The following is a 22,270-nucleotide window of genomic DNA, read 5'->3' as shown; positions in this document are numbered from 1 at the left end:
CTTTCCTGAAAGTTTTTTGCAACAATGAAAGTGACAGGAAAATATATCCAGGAAAACACGAGATGACACTTGCTTGGATGCAGCCTCATCTAACCTCCCCACAAACAAATCAGAATGAATGGTCATTAAATAGCCAGTCTCATCTAATCTCCGTGCAGTCAGGATGCTCAATAAACAGGTCAGCTGATGTCCCAGGACAAAAATGGATCTACTATTGCATTATGTGCTTGACATGGTCACTAGCAGCTGTGCGACAAGAAGCATTCCTACAAATCACATTACTGGTCTGCCCAGAGTGCATACTGGGAGAGATGGACAGGCCCGGCTCTAGGGGTAGTCTCGGTGGCACAGGGCACTGGGTCGGCAGGAGGGCGTTGCGCACTGCGCCCACCCACCAGGACGGGGGCGCTGGAGCGATCTCCGCGCCACGGCGCCACGGCGCCCGACCGGTTTGAGACGGCCCTGGAGATGGAGCATGCAGCCCTGAAGGCAATGGTGACTTTAGGGCTTTGTATTCATTCCCCTCCTCCAATACTCATTGGTTGAGAGCTCCACTAATAGCTTCTTACCGACAACCCCAGAAGATCCTGTGTCAAGACCTAGGCAATAAGTCCTGCTTCCTTCCTTCCTTCCTTCCTTCCTTCCTTCCTTCCTTCCTTCCTTCCTTCCTTCCTTCCTGTGTTTCATTCTCAACAAAGGAGAGAAGCTCCGTGGAAATGAATTAATTGTAGAGTCTGTCTGGAAAAGGACTGTCTCTGATGGAGTTTTCATAATCATCAGCATTAGCAATAAGACAAAAGCTGTAAACAAGCTGGCTGCAAAGGAGCTCAGCAAATTGGTCTCAATTACGGTACTTGCCTATCTTGGGGAGAGAAAAATTAAAGTGGCCTTTTAAGAGCAGAGAGACGTGTTGAATGGAAATCCATAGTTATAAATTAGAACAGCAGCACATGGTCGCAGAGAGAAAGCAAAGAGGTATTACGCTTTGTCGCTTGCGTTGCTTAATAGCGCCTGTAGCAAATTGCATTCCATGCTGCAGGTAAATGGTGCTTTTTCATCCCCTTCCTATTTTTGCTCGCAAGCATTGGAGCCACTTTCAGACTGTTGCTACGGTAGTGATCTTAGTACTACCAGTGGCAGCACCAGAAAAAAATGGGGGTGGGGCATAGAAGTGGGAAAGTTGGACGGGACCGCAAGGATCATCTACTCCAATTCCCTGCAATGCAGGAATCTTTCGCCCAAAGTGGGACTTGAACCCACATCCCTGACATTAAGAGTCTCATGCTCTACCAACTAAGCTATGATATCCTTCCTCCGACCTCTCTTGTGTCATATTAGGTTTTGCAGCTGAGCTCTGGGAAGGGCTACTTTCACTTTGGGGTAGAGTTTCTAATCAGCAAAGAGCAGTACGGATTTCCCAGGGTCGCCATCCCACTGGTCAAGTGACTGAGCCAGCCTGAGGCTCGTTATCTTACAGCCAGCTCTCTTGGGTTCCAGTTTTTCCTGCATTTAGAGCTGTGTAAGTGTCCCTTTTAAGGACCTGCTATCTAGTACAAGCTGGGAGCTGGAGTGTACCTGCTCCTTTCATGAACGCATCGGTGCATGAAAGAGGATGCCTCCAGCCAGCTGTTGAGTTGGATTAAGTTATTCATCCCTAAGACGTCGGATAGGCAGGCTGTTTAGCAATTAATAATGAAAAGCCATTGCATGCATTAGAATAACTGCTATGGCTCTGCAAGGGAAAAGAAAGGTGCAAGAAGGATTATCTTAGCAAATGCCCTACAGCATTTGTGGAAGAGCAGGAAGAGAGAATCCTCCTGGAGCTCTCAAATCAATACCCACAGTAACAATGGCAGGTTGTGCTCTTTGAATGTTCAGAGTTGCTCACTTCTGAATTCTGCAGTTTAATACAGGGGAGGTATCCTGAGCACCCACCTGGTCCAGTTTCGTTGGATGCATTTCAGTTATTGGGGCTTGTGGAGAAGGTATTTGGTCAAGGCCAGCTCTCAATCTTTGCCTAGTATGGCAACTAGCAGTGAAAGGGCAGTTGGCTGGGCCCAGGAGGCTGTAAATGTCTCTGTAAAGAAGCAGCTCTTAGAGACCTGTACTCAAAAGATGTTGACAACTACAGTCTGGTGGCTAAGGGCTTCTCTAGATGTCATCCATACTGTGCTTTCATGATGATTTCTGCTCATGATGCTATAGGGACATTCACATGCTTTCAATACTTGTTGCACCTGCAGAAGTTTTGAGCTGGTCCTATTGCTTCATTTCCAATCAGTGCATGTCTTATAAGTGGGGCATGGTTTGCATAGGTGCCAACTGTATGAGGCCATGGCCCCTTTGCCCCTCCAAAAAAATATTTAGGTCTCAGAGCCAGCGTGCCAAGGGGACCTTGCCTGTGGAGCAAGGCCGAGAGCTTAAAAGGTCTCTTTGCACTGGGTAACCCCAAGTGGATGAATGCTTGGCCTTGCTCCAGCAAGGCCTGCTCAGTGCACCGGTTCTGGCCTCCCTCTCATCATTCGCCTTATTGAAGGCAGCCTGGCTAGCTGCGGGGTGGCTCCAAGAGGAACATGATCCCGACCAGATGCAAATTTTGTGTGTCCATGTTACCCGTGGAACCAAACCCCCATGTAAGATGCTGGTGTGCTGTGCAATGTGCCTGTATTAGGTACATTAGGCCAAAGCATTGTTTCCATGATGATTTACATATGTGTGAGTGTAACAGAATAATATTTCTTACTCTTGCAGGGTTACCTCTCAGAAGGGCTGGTGACAAAATGGTATCGATCCCCTCGCCTTCTGCTTTCACCAAACAACTACACCAAAGCAATTGACATGTGGGCAGCTGGTTGCATTCTAGCAGAGATGCTGACGGGAAAGATGCTTTTTGCTGGTAGGTCTTCAGTTCCTGCTGGTAGGTCTCAAATTTCCTTTCCCTCCCTCCCTTCCTTCCTTCCTTCCTTCCTTCCTTCCTCTCTTCCTCTCTTCCTCTCTTCCTCTCTTCCTCTCTTCCTCTCTTTCTTTCCTAAGTGGAAAGAAACTTGTTTAAATGCAATAGCTCAGCTGTGGGCATCCATTTAGGTTGAGAGTAAAATCCTGAACATTTCAGTTGGCTTTCAGATTGCCAGGTATTTTGCAGGTATGATTCACTTGCATACAGTCGTATCTTGGTTGTAGAACGGAATCTGTTCTGGAAGTCTGTTCGACTTCCAAAACGTTCACAAACCAAAGCGCAGCTTCTGATTGGCTGATTGGCCCCGGAAACAACGCCGACCGCTGAAACAGACGTTCGGCTTCCAAAAAACGTTTGCAAACACTTACTTCCGGGTTTGTGGCATTCAGGAGCCAAAACATCCAAGTACCAAGACAACCAAAGTACGCCTGTACTGGTGAATTTACATTGTGCAATTGAATTCGCCAGTCTTGTGCAACAAACCACTTAGGAAACCAAAACACCCTGGATTTCTTTTCCAGATTAGGAGAGTGATGGCAAAATATACTCACAGTGTGGGATAATGGTAAAGAGAACTGAAAGTGGGATTGCGAATAACTGCCTGGATAGCGTCATGAGCACAAATCATCAAGAATGCACAATAGGAAGGATGACTGGAGGGGTCCAAAGTGCTTATAAAAAAATAACTTGGCGAGAACAAGAAGTTTCCCCACCTGCTGGAAGGCTGTTGTCCGAGTCCATCGCCAGCAGCTGGAAACAGGGCCATCCATATTTGTTCAGGAATCGAGTGCACCCCCCGGTGCTACTTAACAAATAAACATCCCTCCTTTTCGGTTTGACCCAACAGCCTTTCTTTCATCTCTGCTTTCATGGTGGTTATTATTATCCTATCCTTGCCCATTATTTGTTTTGCAGGACTGCAGGATTTTGACACTCTGGGTAAGCCGGCCGCATGCAGCTTTCTCTAAATAAATAACAAGGTTCATTAATAATGGATTCTAACGCTTGGCCTTCCAAAATATTTCCGCTCTGAAGACCTGGTAGCGTTGGCTGTGCATAGACTAAGGCCTTGTCCACACTTCTGTTTGTCCTGCACCTCGGGGTTTTCTGCTGGCCCTGTGCTTTCTAAGCATGGGTCTGAGAGGTTTTGCCTTTCCCTCGCCACTCCCCCCCCCAAAACCCCACTTTTACAACGATAGTTCCCTATCTTCCAAGTTCCCTGTTTTAAGAGGGATGGCCCCACTTTCTTTGACGATGCCCTGGGCTCTGCCTTTGTCCTGGGGCGCCTAGGTTTTGCGTGGCAGGTGGGCTTTATTACTTGTTCTGGGATGCGTCTTTTGAGTACAGGTTAGGTAAATATGACATGACAGTGAAATAGCAGAGACATCCCCTTGCCGACAAAGGTCCGTATAGTTAAAGCTATGGTTTTCCCAGTAGTGATGTATGGAAGTGAGAGCTGGACCATAAAGAAGGCTGATCGCCGAAGAATTGATGCTTTTGAATTATGGTGCTGGAGGAGACTCTTGAGAGTCCCATGGACTGCAAGAAGATCAAACCTATCCATTCTGAAGAAAATCAGCCCTGAGTGCTCACTGGAAGGACAGATCGTGAAGCTGAGGCTCCAATACTTTGGCCACCTCATGAGAAGAGAAGACTCCCTGGAAAAGACCCTGATGTTGGGAAAGATTGAGGGCACAAGGAGAAGGGGATGACAGAGGACGAGATCGTTGAACAGTGTTCTCGAAGCTACGAACATGAGTTTGACCAAACTGGTCCATGGGGTCACGAAGAGTCAGACACGACTAAACAACAACAAGAAGTGTGGGAATGTTCAGGGAGGCAGGAGAGGATATGTTGTTTATTAATATCCTTCCTAACTTGTGTTAGGAAGTTCCTTTACTTAGCAGAGTTTACATTCCCCTTTTACATGCACAGCAGATAGCTGGCTGCAGGCTTGTGCAAGCCTCTCACTATTATACAATTCAATTTGTCTGAGATTGAATTGTACGTTCCTGGTGAGTTCCATTGAATCCCTCTTAAAAGAATAAAGACTCCACAATCTTATTTAAAGCCAATAAAAGAAGTTTACATACATCAGTAAGAGCACAGTGTGATCCCTGAAGGCAGACTTAGTTACAAATAAGTACATGTGGATCTACCCCATATGGGGGAATAATCCCAGTGCTTCTGCTACCGTAGCTGATAAGCTAGCAGAGCAATCCTAGCTAAGAAGCTAGTCCAACGAGGAAGGAAGTGAAAAAGAGAGAGGTGTGCTGCATGCCTCGTCCTTTTGTTACCTGGACAGGTTGAGTCACACCCACCTTCTATCACATGCAAAGAAGGATGCTCCAGGCCAGGAGGAACAGGAAGTTTCGACTGGCTGGACCAAACATTTCGCCGCATGCCTTCTGTAGCATTACAAGGAATGTTGTGTTTGGACTGCTCTCAGTGGAATACATCCCACAGAGAGAAGAAATAACGTCCTTTTAATTTCAGTCTTATTTCATGTAATCTCACTTGGCACGTTGATCTCATTTTCAAAAGACAACCACTCATGAGAGAAAACAAAACCGATAGCTGACTGCTGAATCCAACGTTAGTAATATTCAGAGTAGACTCATTGAAATGAGTGGACATGACTAGCTTATTTCCATTAATTTCAGTGGAATAATAATAATAATAATAATAATAATAATAATAATAATAATAATAATAATATATTTATACCCCGCCCATCTGGCTGGGTTTCCCCAGCCACTCTGGGCAGCTTCCAACAAAATACAGTATTAAAATACAGTAATCCATCAAACATTAAAAGCTTCCCTAAACAGGGCTGCCTTGAGATGCCTTCTAAAGGTCTGGTAATTGTTGTTCTCTTTGACATCTGGTGGGAGGGCGTTCCACAGGGCGGGTGCCACTACCGAGAAGGCCCTCTGCCTGGTTCTCTGTAACTTGGCTTCTCGCAACGAGGGAACCGCCAGAAGGCCCTCGGCGCTGGACCTCAGTGTCTGGGCAGAATGATGGGGGTGGAGACGCTCCTTCAGGTATACTGGGCTGAGGCCGTTTAGGGTTTTAAAGGTCAGCACCAACACTTTGAATTGTGCTCGGAAATGTACTGGGAGCCAATGTATATCTTTCAAAACCGGTGTTACGGTATGTGGTCTCGGCGGCTGGTCTCAGTCACCAGTTTAGCTGCCGCATTCTGGATTAGTTGTAGTTTCCGGGTCACCTTCTAATCTGGGATAAACTATGTTGTATGCAACCCTTAGTATAAAAGAAGAGGAAAAGAAATATAGAGATAGATAAAAATAATGTTTGTTAAAAAACAACAACCCAAAAAATCCTAGAATCTTTTCTCTTGGGGATTATAGGGATGTAACTACCTAAATTGTATAGAAATTTATTTGTGTATTTTACTTGCCCCAAAATGGAAAGAAGTCCCAGCAAAGGAAGAATGGATACAAAAACTTACAGAATATGCAGAAATTGAGATAACAAACTTTTTATAAAAGAATGGAAATGGTTTATTGAATATTTACAGATAAATTGTAAACAGATAAAAACACTTGCAGGATTATTGTAATAACCTGCAGCTACATAAGAGTACCAGTATATATATAAAGAAGATAAATAAGTTAAGTTAATTTGGTTATGCAGAAAATATTAAAAATAAATTTAAGGAACTACAGAAAGAGAGGGAAGGAAGTCAAGTTTTAAAATGCTTGTAAAATCAATGAAATATATATGTCTGAAAAGTATAGCTATTTTTTTAAAACAACAACAACCATAAATACAAATTCCAGCAGTGTCATTAACAGGCTTCCTGAATAAGGAGACTTTTCATCTGATGGTGGAAGCTAAAATGAGCAGGTGCTGAGTGGAATCCTAGAACGGTAGAATGAAAGGGAGCCTAAGCGGTCATCTAGTCCAGCCCACTGCAATGCAGGAATCACAGCTAAACAGCTGAGGTCCATGAGTGGCCAGGGCAACCCAGAATGCCCTGCCCAGGCTCCTGGACTGAAGGTTGATCATATGATCACATAGTTCTCCATGCAAATATTCCTCGTACCTAGAAAAGTAGCTTGCCATGCTAGTCTAGACTCCATCTCTGACACCTAACTTGGTATGTGCAGGGATTTTATAGAAGAGCATTGGTTCTTGTGAGCCACCACTTTTGACGTGCCTTAAGTGGCGCAGTCCAAACACACCGCTGGGAACAGCGAATGCAAAACTCGGGTGATGTTGGTGGCTTCTGGAGTGGTACATCAGAGTTGCCACTGGTCTGCCGCTTCATAATTTGGCTAAAACTGTTGCAGAGAGAGTTGTTTTGAGCTAAGGAATAAAAGAAGAAGAAAAAAGTACTGCTAAATCCATTCTGAGCGGGATTTGGATTGTTTGGGCCCCGCGGAGAGGGAGACAGCGTGTCCACACATTCTTCAGCACCCCTCCTTGCAACCCCCAGCTAGGACATGTACAATTAGAGCTGTTGTTTTAATATAAATAGTCAAGTGCTCTCCAGTCGTGCTGAGGATGTACTTCTCCACCCAATTAAGCTGTGGGAAGCAGGGGAAGAGGGGTACGGATGGAAAATGAGTCAACTGAATCTTTGATCACAACATCGGTTCCCTCCTGTGAACGAGCGAGGGGGGTTGGAGAATGCAGGACATAGCAAGGCGATAACATTGACTTGTGTATCAAAATACTGACCTGACCAGATTCCGGGATGTCAGTGCAAATCTGCAGCATATTCTTATGCAAGAACTGATTTGCACCCAGCAGTTTCTTCAGACCATAACTAATGGTGAACATGCACAAGTGTGGCCACGCCATAGATTTTTCCAAAGTTCTCCAGACTTACTAGTGCCTGAAGATATATGTACATAGTAGATAGGGTTCCCTTCTAAAGGGCACACTGAAATTAGGTACATGTTATGAGCATTCCCACCAGGAACGCAGGTGGCACTGTGGTCTAAACCACTGAGCCTAGGGCTTGCCGATCGGAAGGTCGACGGTTCAAATCCCTGCGACGGGGTGAGCTCCCCTTGCTCGGTCCCAGCACCTGCCAACCTAGCAGTTCGAAAGCACGTCAAAGTGCAAGTAAACAAATAGGTACCACTACAGCGGGAAGGTAAATGGTGTTTCCATGCGCTGCTCTGATTTCGCCAGAAGTGGATTAGTCCTGCTGGCCACATGACCTGGAAAAACTGTCTGCAGACAAACATTGGCTCCCTCCGCCAGTAACGCGAGATGAGCGCCGCAACCCCAGAGTCGTTTGCGACTAGAGTCAACTGTCAGGGCTCCTTTACCTTTACCTTTTATGAGCATTCCCACCTTTCTACATACCTGTCAAGTTCCGGCCTGAGAAATAAGGGACTGGACCGGAAGTAGCGCTGCCGCCATTTTGGAACTGGGCGGAGCATGCTCAGAAGCGGCTTTTGATGCTGCTCTGCCCTGTTCCAAAATGGCTGCCGCACCAGAAGTCGCGCTGCAGCCATTTTGGAACTGGGCAAAGCAGCATCAAAAGTCGCTTCTGAGCATGCTCCGCCCAGTTCCAAAATGGCCTTCATGCCAGAATAAACCGGGGGGAAACAAAAAAATCCGTTTTTCGGCTGGGGTGGGGACAGTTGGAAAAACGGGGGTTTCCCGGGGAATACGGGAGACTTGGCAGCTATGCCTTTCTAGCACCTTGCCTTCTGTGGCTGGTGTGGGCATATGCGTACCTTTCAAATGAACAGTGCACCAAGTTTGTGGAAGATTATACAACATCACGTCAGGCAATTACAGTCATACCTCGGTTTAAGTACGCTTTGGGTACTTTCAGTTTAAGTACTCCGCGGACCCATCTGGAATGGATTAATCCCCTTTCTATTACATTCAATGGGAAAGTTCGCTTCAGGTTAAGTTTGCTTCAGGTTAAGTACGGACTTCCAGAACCAATTACACTTATACTTCGGGTTAAGTACGCTTCAGGTTGAGTACTCTGCGGACCCATCTGGAACGGATTAATCCACTTTCCATTACTTTCAGTGGGAAAGTTCGCTTCAGGTTAAGTACGCTTCAGGTTAAGTACAGACTTCCGGAACCAATTGTATACTTAAACCAAGGTACCACTGTATTACCCTAACCTTCCTAGTGCATTTCCCAGTCACTTTCTTTAGAGCAGAAAGTCTGATTGTTTTTGGAAGCAAGTTTCCATTTTCGTTGGGCAACCCAAATTTGCTGGCGTGCAGCTGAAATTCCACCTGCAAATTAGCCTTGATGTGGCCCAAGAGGCTATTGTCATGGTGTTCAGTGGCAGAGTGTGTACTTTGCATGCAGACAACCACAGATTTAACCCCCAGTATCTCCAGTAAAAGATCTCTAGGAGGAAAGTCAGGACAGTGTCTCTAATGGCTTGCAAACACATGCATAGGTACCATAATTTTCACACATGACTTTACACGTATACCTGATATATCCTCACCTGATATATTGGAGTCCGACCTATTGGGTGATCAAGCTCAGCATTTTCTACACCTATGGCAAGGGGCTCTCCCAGCCCTTTGTGGAGATGTCAGGTACCTGGGACCTCCTACCTTGAGATCTACTGCCAATCTGTCTTGTCCATACTGGGCTAGATGGAACAGGTATTGACCCCAGCAAAAGATGACATCATTTGTTCAGAAATTCAATATATCAGCACATACATGGGTCCCTAACATTGTACTTACCTTTACCAGGGATAACTATTGCCCCTTATTCCATATGCATAATTGCTATACAGTAATTGCTGCTGTGTATATGTCATGGTTAAAAGGTAAAGGTAAAGGGACCCCTGACCATTAGGTCCAGTCGTGACCGACTCTGGGGTTGCGCGCTCATCTCGCATTATTAGCCGAGGGACCCGGCGTATAGCTTCCAGGTCATGTGGCCAGCATGACAAAGCCGCTTCTGGCAAACCAGAGCAGCACATGGAAACGCCGTTTACCTTCCCGCTGTAGCGGTTCCTATTTATCTACTTGCATTTTGACGTGCTTTCGAACTGCTAGGTTGGCAGGAGCTGGGACCATGGGCGTAGGCAGGGGGGCAGGAGGGGGCAGCTGCCCCCCCCCTAGAAGCAAAAAAAAAATGTATTTTACAGACCATAACCAGCACTTTTCCCCTCCAAAAACTGAAGTGGAAAAGGCTTTGCTTTAGCAAGAGCAGCTAAGTCTCCGCTTGCTGGGGGGGGGGCACAGCAGTAACAAAAACACATCAAATAAATAAAGCAAAGTGGCTACCAGTAGTTAAGCAGTTAAGACAATGGAGCATATATCCCCAGGCAAGATTTGATAGCTGACCATTTCACCCTATTGTTCTTAAGTGGGACTTGTTAATGAGCATTCAGGAGCATTAAGAGTTCTATTGGCGATTTAATGAGGGTGCAGACTCAGAGGATTCAATTTGACTAAGGTGGCTCTGCAAGGCTAAAAGGAAGTGAATAAGAAAGGGGGGGCTGTAGCTTTGACAGACACAGTGATGTTTATAAAAAGCATTGGTGTTCCAGTCTGCCCCTCCTCCTGCATCTGTATACTGTAAATCAGGGGTGGCCACCTCCCAAGAGACTCTGATCTACTCAGAGTTTAAAACTGGGGGTGATCTACCCCCTTTTGGGGGGTTCAGGTCAAAGCTGTTGAGTTTTTTTTTAAGGAAGGGAAGCCCTGTTTTGGGGGGTTTAGGTCAAACTTGTTGAGCTTCTTTTAGGAGGGAGGGAGGCCCATTTTTGTTTAGGGCTTCAGGTCATAGTTCAATTTTTTTGAGGGAAGAGGAAAATTTTGGGTGAGCTTTTCTTAGGGGTGCCAGTGACCTACCAGTGATCTACCACAGACATCCAGTGATCTACTGGTAGATCACAATCTACCTGTTGGACGTGCCTGCTGTAAATCAAGCAGAGAGAAAGCTGCTTACAAGGCTCCTGTACATGCAGAGTTCCAGCATCACAGCGTCACCCAGAGGCACCCACAAATATGAGTTATCCCTCTCTCTATTTCTTCCTTCCTTCCCTCCCTCTTCCATCCTTAATAAAATGTGGGGGGGGGCAGATAAGCCCCACATAGAAAGCCCATCAACATGGGGGGATGACTCTTTCAAATACGGTATTTACCAGTAATTGGGGGGGGGAGAGGCACCTAGGCCTCTAGGAGTTGGCTGCTATGCCTAGGAGTAGGACAATTCAAGAAAGCAGAACGATGCATATGGTATGGTAATATATCAATAGAATCGTAGAATTGTAGTTGGAAGGGACCACAAGGGTCATCTAGTCCAACCCGCTGCAATGCAGGATTTTTTTCCTAAGGTGGGGCTTGAACCATGGTTGAAATATTATGCTGATATGCAGCAACGCCTCGGAGCTGTCGTAGCTGCGGCCATGCCTTGCCCCGCCCTCGCCCGCCCTTCCACCCCCTCTCGCCTGCCCGACCCTCCTGTCCTCTTGCTGCAGAGTTCCAGCATCACAGCGTCATCCAGAGACACCCACAAATATGAGTTATCTCTCTATTTCTTCCTTCCTTCCCTCCCTCTTCCATCCTTAATAAAATACGGGGGGGGCAGATAAGCCCCACATAGAAAGCCCATCAACATGGGGGGATGACTCTTTCAAATACGGTATTTACCAGTAATTTGGGGGGGGGGCATCTAGGCCTCTAGGAGTTGGATGCTATGCCTAGGAGTAGGACAATTCAAGAAAGCAGAATGATGCATATGTATGGTAATATATCAATAGAATCATAGAATTGTAGTCGGAAGGGACCACAAGGGTCATCTAGTCCAACCCCCTGCAATGCAGGTTTTTTTCCCTAAGGTGGGGCTTGAACCATGGTTGAAATATTATGCTGATATGCAGCAACGCCTCGGAGCCGTCGTGGCTGCGGCCGTGTCTTGCCTCGCCCTCGCCCGCCCTGCCACCCCCTCTCGCCTGCCCGACCATCCCGTCCTCTCCAGCCAAGCAGGGTAGCCGCCAACGCTACCAGCCCCAGAAGCACAAGGTGGCCGCTGCTGCCACCGCCACGATGTCATCAGGCCCGTTGGCCCTTTAGCCCCGCCCACTTTGTGGCCCCTCCCCTTCTGTGCCTTGGCCCCACCCCTGAACGACCATGGCTTGCCCCCCCCTAGTTTTGATCCTGGCTACGCCCCTGGCTGGGACCAAGCAATGGGAGCTCACCCCGTCACAGGGATTCGAACCGCCGACCTTCTGATTGGCAAGCCCTAGGTTCTGTGGTTTAACCACAGCGCCACCTGGGTCCCTATGGTTAAAGACCCTTTAACCCATGGTTAAAGGGTCTTAATAAAGCTTAAATAATAAAGGTTAAAGGGTCTTAATAAAGCTGGTCCATTTTAATAAAGCTGGTCCATTTTAGCCTGTCCTCATGAAATCATAGAGCGTGAAGAGACTATCAAACCCAACCCCTTCTTCATGCTTCATTCCCCCCATCTTCAATTAACTCACATAATCCACTTTCTAAAGAGGGCGACCTCATTCGCTAGCATGCGAGAGCGGTGAGCCACTTTCAAGAGATGAGACCCCAGCCTAATTCCTCCATGGCTGTTGGAAGTAGGCAATTTCAGCTGCTAAAATAATCATGAACGCAGATCTGGAGTTTGTTAATTATTTAGGCAACGTTAATGAGACTCCAACAATTTAAAAAAAAACCCTCTCTGTTGTGGTAGTTATGCTCCATCTGACCTGGACATCTCTGGCTAATGGTCCTCAGAAATAAATGCACAAAGTGATCTAATGAAATGCACCCTATGTTAAATTATTTTGTTTTTGCTGTAAACCTCCTTGCTTTACTTTTTGTCCTTCAGCTATTACTTGTATTAAGTTGCACTGATAGCCAATTCTAAACATTTGGTGGGGGCGGGAGAGAGAACATGCACAGGTGGTGCTTCTTCGCAGCAGGTGATTGTGGACCTCACAGTGTCCACACAATGTCACCTTCATCAAAATGCCACCCTATGTGATTTCCCCATCTAATCTGGATTCATCATTTCTTCAGAAAATCCAGTAAGTCAAACAAAGAAACAAACAAACAAACAAAGAAGCCTGGGCAACGTTAAATCCAGATAAAAGGAGTGGGAATGGAAAGGCATTTTTAATGAGGATGATGTTGTGTGGATGATGTGGAAAAATTGCAGGCACCAAATCCACAAGCTGCTTTGTGGAAGCACCCAAAGGACCCTCCCCCCCCTTCCCCATTTGTTATCTCCCTTAACAAAGCCTCTTTTCTGAACCACCAGTGGTGACTGGTGCCCATTGCAACTTGTAGGGCAGATGGAAGGGAAACCAACAATAGGCAGAGCCGCAACTGTCCTGCTTAGAGGTGCAAGGCACACAAACAAGTTATTCATTGAATTGTTATGGAAGTTGCGCAGCCAATCGGTGGACTGTGCATAGATCTCGTGGCTGTTTATTGTGGCACAAAAAAACTGGTGTCTTCTCCCACCTAGTGGCAAAAAAGAACCATGAGCTTATAGTCCTTCTCTCTGAGAGTTCTTATAGAGCATTCATCCGCATTTATTTTCATTAAGTTTGTGGGGAGGTTATATGATGCCTGGCTGTTTACTGAGCTTTCATCTGATTTGTGCTTAGGTTTTAAGACACAGCATAAAGAGATTGTTATGTTACACGTTATAGTATTTTCTGCCACTTTCCTTACCTCAAAAGAACAAAAGGAGCAACAACAATTTTGGGAGGCGTGAGTTTCTTGTGAAAGAGCACCAAACCCACTTTAATCGTGCAGCCGAACTCTGCTGGTATAGACCTGAATCTTGAGAGCATAGCTACACTCCAAGTTTTGAGAGAGAATCTTGAGAGCATAGCTACACTCCTTCTGGGACCCAGGTGGCGCTGTGGGTTAAACCACAGAACCTAGGGCTTGCTGATCAGAAGGTCGACAGTTCGAATCCCTGCAACGGGGTGAGCTCCCGTTGCTTGGTCCCAGCTCCTGCCCACCTAGCAGTTTGAAAGCACATCAAAGTGCAAGTAGATAAATAGGGACCGCTCCGGCGGGAAGGTAAACGGCGTTTCCGTGCGCTGCTCTGGTTCACCAGAAGCAGCTTTGTCATGCTGGCCACATGACCCGGAAGCTGTCTGCGGACAAACGCCGGCTCCCTCGGCCTATAGAGCGAGATGAGCGCCGCAACCCCAGAGTCGGACACGACTGGACCTGATGGTCAGGGGCCCCTTTACCTTTTAATCTCCTTCTGACTCCTGCTTCCAAGGAAGCTGAATGTTGGAAGTTTTCAAAACAGGTTGGTTTTTTTTGTTTTGTTTTTAAAGCATGTATTCACGCAACACATAGTTAAATTGTGGAACTGTCTCTGAAAGGAGACAGTAATGGCCACCAACTTGGATGGCTCTAAAAGAGGATAAGAAAGTCATGGGGGAGATGGCTATTGATGGCTACTAACAATGATGGCTAGACTTTGCCTCCACAGCTGGAAACAGTAATGCTTCTGAATATCAGTTGCTGAAGACCATAGGAGGGGAGAGTGGCCATGTGCTCAGGTCCTGCTCATGGGTTTCCCAGCAACATCTGGTTGGCCCCCATGAGAACAGGATGCTGGACTAGATGGGCCATTAGCCTCATGCAGCAGGGTCATCTTAGGTTCTTGCAGTATACCTGAAGGAGCGTCTCCCCCCCCCCATTGTTTAGCCCGGACACTGAGGTCCGGTTCCAAGGAACCTTCTGGTGGTTCCCTCACTGCGAGAAGTGAAGCTACAGGGCAGAGGGCCTTTTTGGTAGTGGTGCCTGCCCTGTGGAACGCCCTCCCATCAGATGTCAAGGAAATAAACAACTATCTGACTTTCAGGAGACATCTGAAGGCAGCCCTGTTTAGGGAAGTTTTTAATGTCTGATGTTTTATTGTATTTTTAATATTTTGTTGGAAGTTGCCCAGAGTGGCTGGGGTATAAATAAATAAATTGTTGTTGTTGTTGTTGTTGTTGTTGTTGTTGTTGTTGTTGTTGTTGTTATTTTATGTGCTGGCCTGGCTGGTAAACGTGCTGGCTAAGCAGACACCTGCAGTCAGCTGGACTGAAACCTCCGCTCATCAGTTGGTTCCCTGCGGGAAATGAGCTATTGGAGCAGATCCGTCCACCCACCCAGTTTGACTGCCCTCTTCTCAGTCACCAGACACTGTCATGGAGTCAGATGATTGACAGGTGGGTGACTTTGTCCACCTATCAAAGTTGGCCCATGAGGAGGGGGCAATAAAGATCTGGCATGCCAGCTCCCAAAAATTCTGTACTTCTCCTGTAGTACTAGATTTCTGTTCAGCATTGCATCCTACCCAGCCCCTGGTGTTTTTGAAGTGATATGAATACGTCACGTTTGCTCTGTGGTGGCTCATTAGCACATGCCAAAGCTATCAAGTGATGGTGTTCCTGCTTGGCAGGGGGTTGGACTGGATGGCCCTTGTGGTCTCTACCAACTCTATGATTCTACGCGTGAGCAAGGCCAAAGGCCCCAGAGGTCACAAAGCCACCCTTATGACCAACGTTGTTTTTGTTCGTTTAGGAAGCCACGAGCTGGAGCAGATGCAGCTCATTTTGGAGACCATCCCTGTTTTCCACGAAGAGGACAAAGAGGAACTGCTCAAAGTGATGCCGACATTCGTCAACAGCACCTGGGAAGTGAAGAAGCCGTTGCGGAAGCTCCTCCCTGAAGTGAACAGCAAAGGTAGACATCTGCTCGGACTCCAAGGGTGGGCTCCTTTGCTGGAAAGCATTTGGTTCCTAGTGGGGCTGTCCCAGAAAAAAAAAAGGGGCATCCTGTGTTCTCCTGTGAGAGAGCACAGCGGCCATTTTGGGCACTGTGCTCTTGTGTGATTTCAGGCTGAGCTCTTGTACAGCATCACAAAATGTGTTTTTTTGGGGTGACGTGCTGGGAAAAAGTACTTCGGGGGCGCACCCTCATGCGGGTCATGACTCATGTGGGACTGCAGCCCTGGAAGATGGTGTAAGGGGGAGACAGTACCATAGCTGCCAAGTTATCCCTTTTTTAAAGGGGTTTTCCCTTATGCTGAATAGGCTTCCTCGCGAGAAAAGGGAAAACTTGGCAGCTATGCAGTACAGAGAACCTCCCCCTTGCATCAGAAGTAGCTCCTCCCCAAGCAGTGATGGAAGTGAAGGCTCTGAGGAGGCAAGCCAGGAAGTGGAGGGAGAGTGCCAGGGCTCTGGCAGCATGGAAGAGCCCCGGCTACACAGGAGGGAGGAGAGAGAGGGGGAAAGGAGGGAAAAGGAAAGCCTGGAGCGTAGACCCTTTCCTCCGGTTCCGGAATTACGCAGGAGAAAAAAGGGGAGGAGATTCACTGTCCCGAGACTCCTATGTTGGGGGAGATCACGTGGGGGGGGGGCAGTGCCGGATTCTGCATCGGACTGAGCAGACATGTTTTACACACCTGTCTCACTGTAAATAGAGTGCACCAATAAAAACTGCTTAAAGACAAGCATGGGGAGCGTCGTTACTCTGGAGTAGTCGCAAGAATCCCCTGACAGATGGCATCCTGGTTTTTTGTGGCAAAAGCCTCGGAGGATATGCTTCCCCAAAATTCCAAATGTGTCCACTGGCTCAAAAAAATTGTCAACCCCTGGGTTAGGGACATTAGGGCTTACTTCTGAGTCGACATGCATAGGATTTCTTTCTCTCATGCTTGTTAGACCCGGCTCTCTTCAGCTGTGACTCCTGTCCTATTTTTAAATAAGGAACATCCCCAAGACTCACCGTCCTTCCGAAGCTTGCACAACACTCCCATTAAATATAATTCAGAGTCAAGGGCAATTACATTCAATAATTCAATAGAAATGGAAACGGTGACTGTTTTTATCATGCATATAAGTGGCCCCAGGTGACTCTGTCTTGGGGACTAAGAACCGCTGACCTGATTGTATTAACTTGCCCCTTGCAGCCATTGATTTTCTGGAGAAGATTCTGACATTCAATCCCATGGACCGGCTGACCGCAGAGGTGGCTTTGCAACACCCTTATATGAGTCCTTATTACTGCCCCGAAGACGAGCCCATTTCTCAGCACCCATTCCGGATTGAAGACGAGATTGATGACATTTTGCTGATGGAAGCGAACCAAAGCCAGATGTCCAACTGGGACAGGTACATTTATTTACATGTTATCCACGTGTTTTGCTGCTGAGATGCTTCTTTCGTCCTTTTGAGACCAGTTCCCCAGATTCTCAGGTTGCAATCCCGTACTGAGCTTCTCCTGGGAGAGTAGGGTTGCTGGAGAATTCTGATGGAAATGGAAATGGTAGCAGAATCATTACCTGGTGAAGTTTGGGATAGCGGTGGCAATTTGCCCTTGCAAGGATAGTAGGCCCGTTTGGGTGACCGGCTCTTGGAGACCGATGGAAACTGAGGGGTTCCTGAATGCTCTGGGGATCTACCAGTGGAGAAAGTTGATGGTTCTGCTGAAGATGGAGAGGGTGGTTGATAGAACCACTTCTGAGTGTCCTCTCTGGCTTTGTGGAGCCCAGATAGCTTCTCAGTATTCAGGAGAGCTGCAGGCTATGAAGCAAGCTGGACAAAATAGTGTACAAGGGAAGCAAGTCTCACTCCAAAGCTAATAGAATGCTGGTTAGTGTACCTAATTGTCCGAATAGAAGGCTCATTTTGCAGCTTGCATTGCATTCTCTAGTAGCCGGCCAGTTGGAGTTATTTCAGATGGTCGAAAGGTTACTGACTCCCAATGAGGGGCAAAGCAAAGCAGGGAGTTAGGGCCCTTCCCAATTCCTGGGAAATCTATTCAGTGAAATTAAAGAGATAATTTCTAAATTTGCTTAAATGGGAATATGCACCTGACTCTAACGTTGTTGTCGCTTCGAACAAACAGGTACCAAGTGAGTTTATCCTCGGATTTGGAATGGCGACAAGAGAAGTGCCACGATTTGGACGAGGTGCAACGAGATCCCAGAGCGGGATCGGAATCCATTGCTGAGGAGGCTCAAGTGGACCCGCGCAAATATTCCCAGAGCAGCTCCGAGAGATTCCTGGAGCAGTCGCATTCCTCGATGGACCGAGCATTTGAGGGAGATTACGGGCGGTCGTGTGATTACAAAGTGGGGTCGCCTTCCTATTTGGACAAGCTGTTGTGGAGGGACAACAAGCTCCATCATTATTCAGAGCCCAAGCTCATCTTAGACTTGTCCCACTGGAAAAGGGCATCTATTGCACCCGCGGCGGAGATCGCCTTGGAGGAGGAACCATCCAACCTATTCCTAGAGATAGCGCAGTGGGTTACAAGTACCCAGACAGGACTTGAATGCCCAAATCCTCTCCCAGAGATCCAGGAGAGGAGCTTACCACCTTCTCCTCACCATCTGCACAAAGAACCCAAGGAGGTTGGCAGCGAAAGCGACCCCCAGTTTGACTTGGACGTCTTCATTTCCAGGGCATTAAAACTTTGCACAAAGCCAGAAGATCTGCCTGACAACAAGCTCAAAGACATCAACGGCGCATGCCTAGCAGAACACCCTAGTGAGATTGTACAGACGGAGGTGTACCATAAAGAGAGGTGGTAAAATAATAATAATAATAGTAATAATAATAATAATAATTAAACGTTGCTGCTGGTATTCGTGGCTGATTCCTTACAAATTCTTCCAGTCTTCGTGCTAATTACCCAATGCTGAACAGTAACCAAGGTTTGATCGCACATGCCCAATGTTACTGAAATGCCTTTTTGGTTAAGGGCAGGTACAAAACCAGGTCCCCTTCTGATGCCTTGAAAGGAAAAGGAATCCAGAGGTGTGAATGAAATTTTAGGGGTTTTACGCTGCCTTAACAATCTTGCCTTGTACCTCCAGGGGTGTGTTTTGGACATGAGTCCCCCATTGCGGAGGTGTTCTGGATGTTAAACTCTTGATCTTACAGAGAGAGGCTGGATTGGCATTATTTTGAGAGTCATAGGACTTGAAGCCCCTGCTCCTTTGATAACCAGGCAGCCCGGTTTTTAGTGACCTCATGCTTTGCATTGGTATGACACACTTTCTGAGAGCCCAGAGCATTTAAGGGAAGGGCTGTAGCTCAGTGGTAGGACAACCTGCTATGCATGCAGAAGGTCCCAGGTTCAATCTCCGGCACCACCAGGTAGGACTAGGAATGTCCCCCTTTAGATAATACTGAGCTAGATTGACTTGGCAGCTTCCAAGGTTCCTCTGTTCCGCAAGGTTCCTCTCGTTCTAGCTTGGCCAGGTAGGCTGGTAGTACTCTCCTGATATTACAGCTAGAGCCCGAGGTTGAGAGAATTTGCTTCCTAGTTAATGAAGCAAATTCTCTCAACCTCGGGCTCTAGCTCTACAAGCCAGAGATTCCCCATTCCGACTCTCAGCTCAGTCATCAACTGAACCTTTAATGAATCTCTGGCTTGTAGTTCATGCTTGCAACCACCGCACTAGCATACCCTCTTTGTCACAATTAATGAGGGGAAAGGTAGGGCTTCTCCTGAGACAAATTTTACCGTCATTCTTTGGAAACAAGATGGTCGTACAGCTAAATCAGTTTGAACATCTCAACCTTAAGAACTTTAGGGCACAACGTTTATTTGCTTATGCATTACTCTTTGTCAGATCAGGGCGAAGGTGTCAAGATGCTTGGCAGGCCTCTAACCTCCCCTTGCCCTTCCCTTAAGTCCCCTGTTCTTCCCAGCTCTCTGTGTGTTTGCTTTTTGCAGGGCCTGCGTGCCTCATTTGTTTTTTTGTGTGTGTGTTTATTTGTTTTGTGAGATGTGTCTGTGTTCTGCCTGGGCTTTTTGTGTGTGCGCATGCAGGGGGTTGAGCATTGACAGTTTGGATTCTGGGTCTTTTATAGTGCCCATGACACTTTCTTAAATTTCCAAATGTGCCCCTGGACCTCAAAAAGTTGAGGAACCCCCACCTAGGCTATCAATTTCCAGACTGTCAGTATGCATGTTTCAGAAGCAAGCTGTGCAGGCTGAATACAGCAGTAAGAGAAAGCGACTAGGTGCTTAGGAGGACATCGCTGCACACAGTGGCGTGCTGCCATTCAGGCCTTTATGGCATCCCTGAACCAAGTCTACCAGGATTGCCCTAGTGTTTCTTAGGAGGCATGCCAGCAGAGCCTGGCTGTTGGGAACCCCAGTTCAAGATCCCCTCCCCAAGCGCCTTGCAAGCAGAGTGAATTTATTATGCCATTGCCTTAAAGCCCACCAGGAAGAATTAATGCCAAAGTCATATTTCAAAAGCGAAGCAAGGAAAAGACTAGAAATTCTGAAAGCTGAATTCGAATTCTGAGGTGCCGTCAAATGTTGGAACTTCTGTGAAATTGAGTTTTGCATTTGCTTGTGGAGACTTTTTAACCAGTCCTAGGAATAAATTCAGACAGGACTCAAATTTTGGTTTGTTTTTTGGCAGAATTTAGGCCACAACCTTTATTGATTACAAATCAAGTGAGTGGTTGTATATAGGCTCTGGTTCAACTCACTACCTGCAGCCCTGCAGGCAGCGCTGACTCTGGGCACCAACCATAAGTCAGCCTTGGGTAAACACCTGGGACAGGGCACAACCCTGCACGGGGAAGACCAACCATGAGTCTGTGGATTCCTTCTTAAAGGAATACCCAACACATAGGGATGGTTAGGCATCCTGCCACCTCAATCCACCTGAACCAGAGCCTATCCACAACCTTACAAGCTGTGACGATTTGCTACACGACAGGCAAAACCCAAATGGCACCAGCCAATACGCCAAGAGGGGGAAATTCCCGCTGTGCCCCTGTCCCAACGACAGGCGACATACGATGGCATAGTAAGGTGCCCTAAATATAGGGAGAGGTAGGCCGATGTTCCGATGCACTGAAGCCCGAAAGAGGAAGCTCAGGGCCATGTAGTGGTCCCTCGATCGCTCTGACTGGCATCCCGTTAGCCCAATTGCACCCAAGATCGAGGGACCACCAATAGGGTGTTGTGGCCGCTCCAATGTTCCCACCCACAACACAGGCCTGATTGCCAGGTCCCATCGCAACATGTACCCTCTGTTTAGGGAGGACCCGATATACCGTTAAACCAGGTGCTCAAAATAAATAGTGAAGCTGAGGGCTTAAATGTTGAGTGGTGGTCTTTTGTGCACAGGCTCTCCCGCAGAAAATCAAACAAACCCCAAACAAAACCTCACCCTGAAAAGAATGGTAACAAATCTGGGGGGGCTGGGTATTCAATTAAATAATTGCTCAAGCAGAATTCCGTGCACTTGTGCAATGGGACTCCCACACCTGAACTCTTCTCCTAAATATGTTCTGGGTTTTGCCCTAACCCCCTGGAGCAGATCTGGGGATGTGTAGGGTGCAGGCGGGGGGGGGGGAGAGGGAAGACCCATTACACAAATGGAAGTTGTTGAGGCCAAGGGTTGTAGGCCTTACATCTTGAAAATAATGGTACTCACAAAAGTTTCCTGGGATTAGCCAAGACTGAACTTCAGCTCTTCTGCCACAGCTGTTTTTGCACTGAAGTGTCCTTGGAAGGAAAAAGGAGTCAAGTGAAAACTCAAAGAAGCTTTGGAAATAAATAAAAATGACACACTATGGATCTGCTGTAGGCTCTATTTTCATTCACATTTCTGAGCACCTTATTAATGAATGGGTTGAGTTTGATTTGTATATTGAAGAAATGTTATGAACTTCTATGTAATCTGCCTGATCAATTTTTATTTAAAAAAAAGGAAATACTGAAAATGTGTAATTAGCATGCGCTTTTCTAAAAAATTATAAGAATTACCTTCTTTGCACCATTTTGTTCACTGGATTATGTAAATTTATTCTGGAAAATTCATCCTGCTTATTATTTAACACTTGGAAAGCTGGTATATTACTTCTGCTGAGATAGTTATTTTTATTAGTGGCATTCAGAATGTGTGCAAGCTTCTGAGTTCCACAGAGATCTTTTAAAATGTGCATTGCATTTTTCAGCTGACAGATCTCAATAAAAGGCGCCTTCTCTCTTGCTTGCTCTGTGGTTTTACCCTCCCACTTACCGTGGGGCCAACGCTTCTACCAAGAGTTTGCATCCTAAAAAGCTAATTCTGCCATTTAGTAGCCAAGTTAGTAAACAATTGCCTACATGTTGTGGGGGGAGGGGAGAGATGGAAGATCATTCCATCTGGCTAATGATTGTTTGTATTAACATAAGGCTGACGTTTCTGGCAATGATGGGCTTGGAATTTGGCTGCAAGCTTAACTCCGAGGCAGAGGTTGCAGCAGACCTCAGCATTTAGTTCGGCAAAACTCAGAATGCTGGAATTCATAGATGTACTACAGCGTCTCCACCCCCA

The 22,270-nt window shown here is 46.8% G+C and overlaps 1 protein-coding gene across 2 annotated transcripts in view; it reads left to right on the top strand.

The window, feature by feature from the left end:
• MAPK4 (mitogen-activated protein kinase 4) overlaps positions 1-18,558 on the top strand; it is an 81,056-nt gene extending 62,498 nt beyond the window's left edge. The window contains exons 3-6 of one of the 2 annotated variants that reach the window (XM_060280363.2): positions 2,752-2,896; positions 15,493-15,654; positions 16,883-17,084; positions 17,821-18,558. In XM_060280363.2, the coding sequence (XP_060136346.1) occupies positions 2,752-2,896; positions 15,493-15,654; positions 16,883-17,084; positions 17,821-18,508 (1,197 nt within the window). In that variant the 3' untranslated portion in view covers positions 18,509-18,558. Of the gene's footprint in view, positions 1-2,751; positions 2,918-15,492; positions 15,655-16,882; positions 17,085-17,820 lie in introns of both variants that reach the window. The other variant, XM_088652867.1, reaches the window with a different exon arrangement.
• Positions 18,559-22,270: the final 3,712 nt, after the last annotated feature.

This window comes from Zootoca vivipara, chromosome 10, assembly GCF_965207765.1.
Source record: "Zootoca vivipara chromosome 10, rZooViv2.hap1.1, whole genome shotgun sequence".
Lineage (NCBI taxonomy): Eukaryota > Metazoa > Chordata > Lepidosauria > Squamata > Lacertidae > Zootoca > Zootoca vivipara.
The sequence above is the reverse complement of the archived record's forward strand: the minus strand, read 5'-3'. Positions and strand labels throughout refer to the sequence as shown.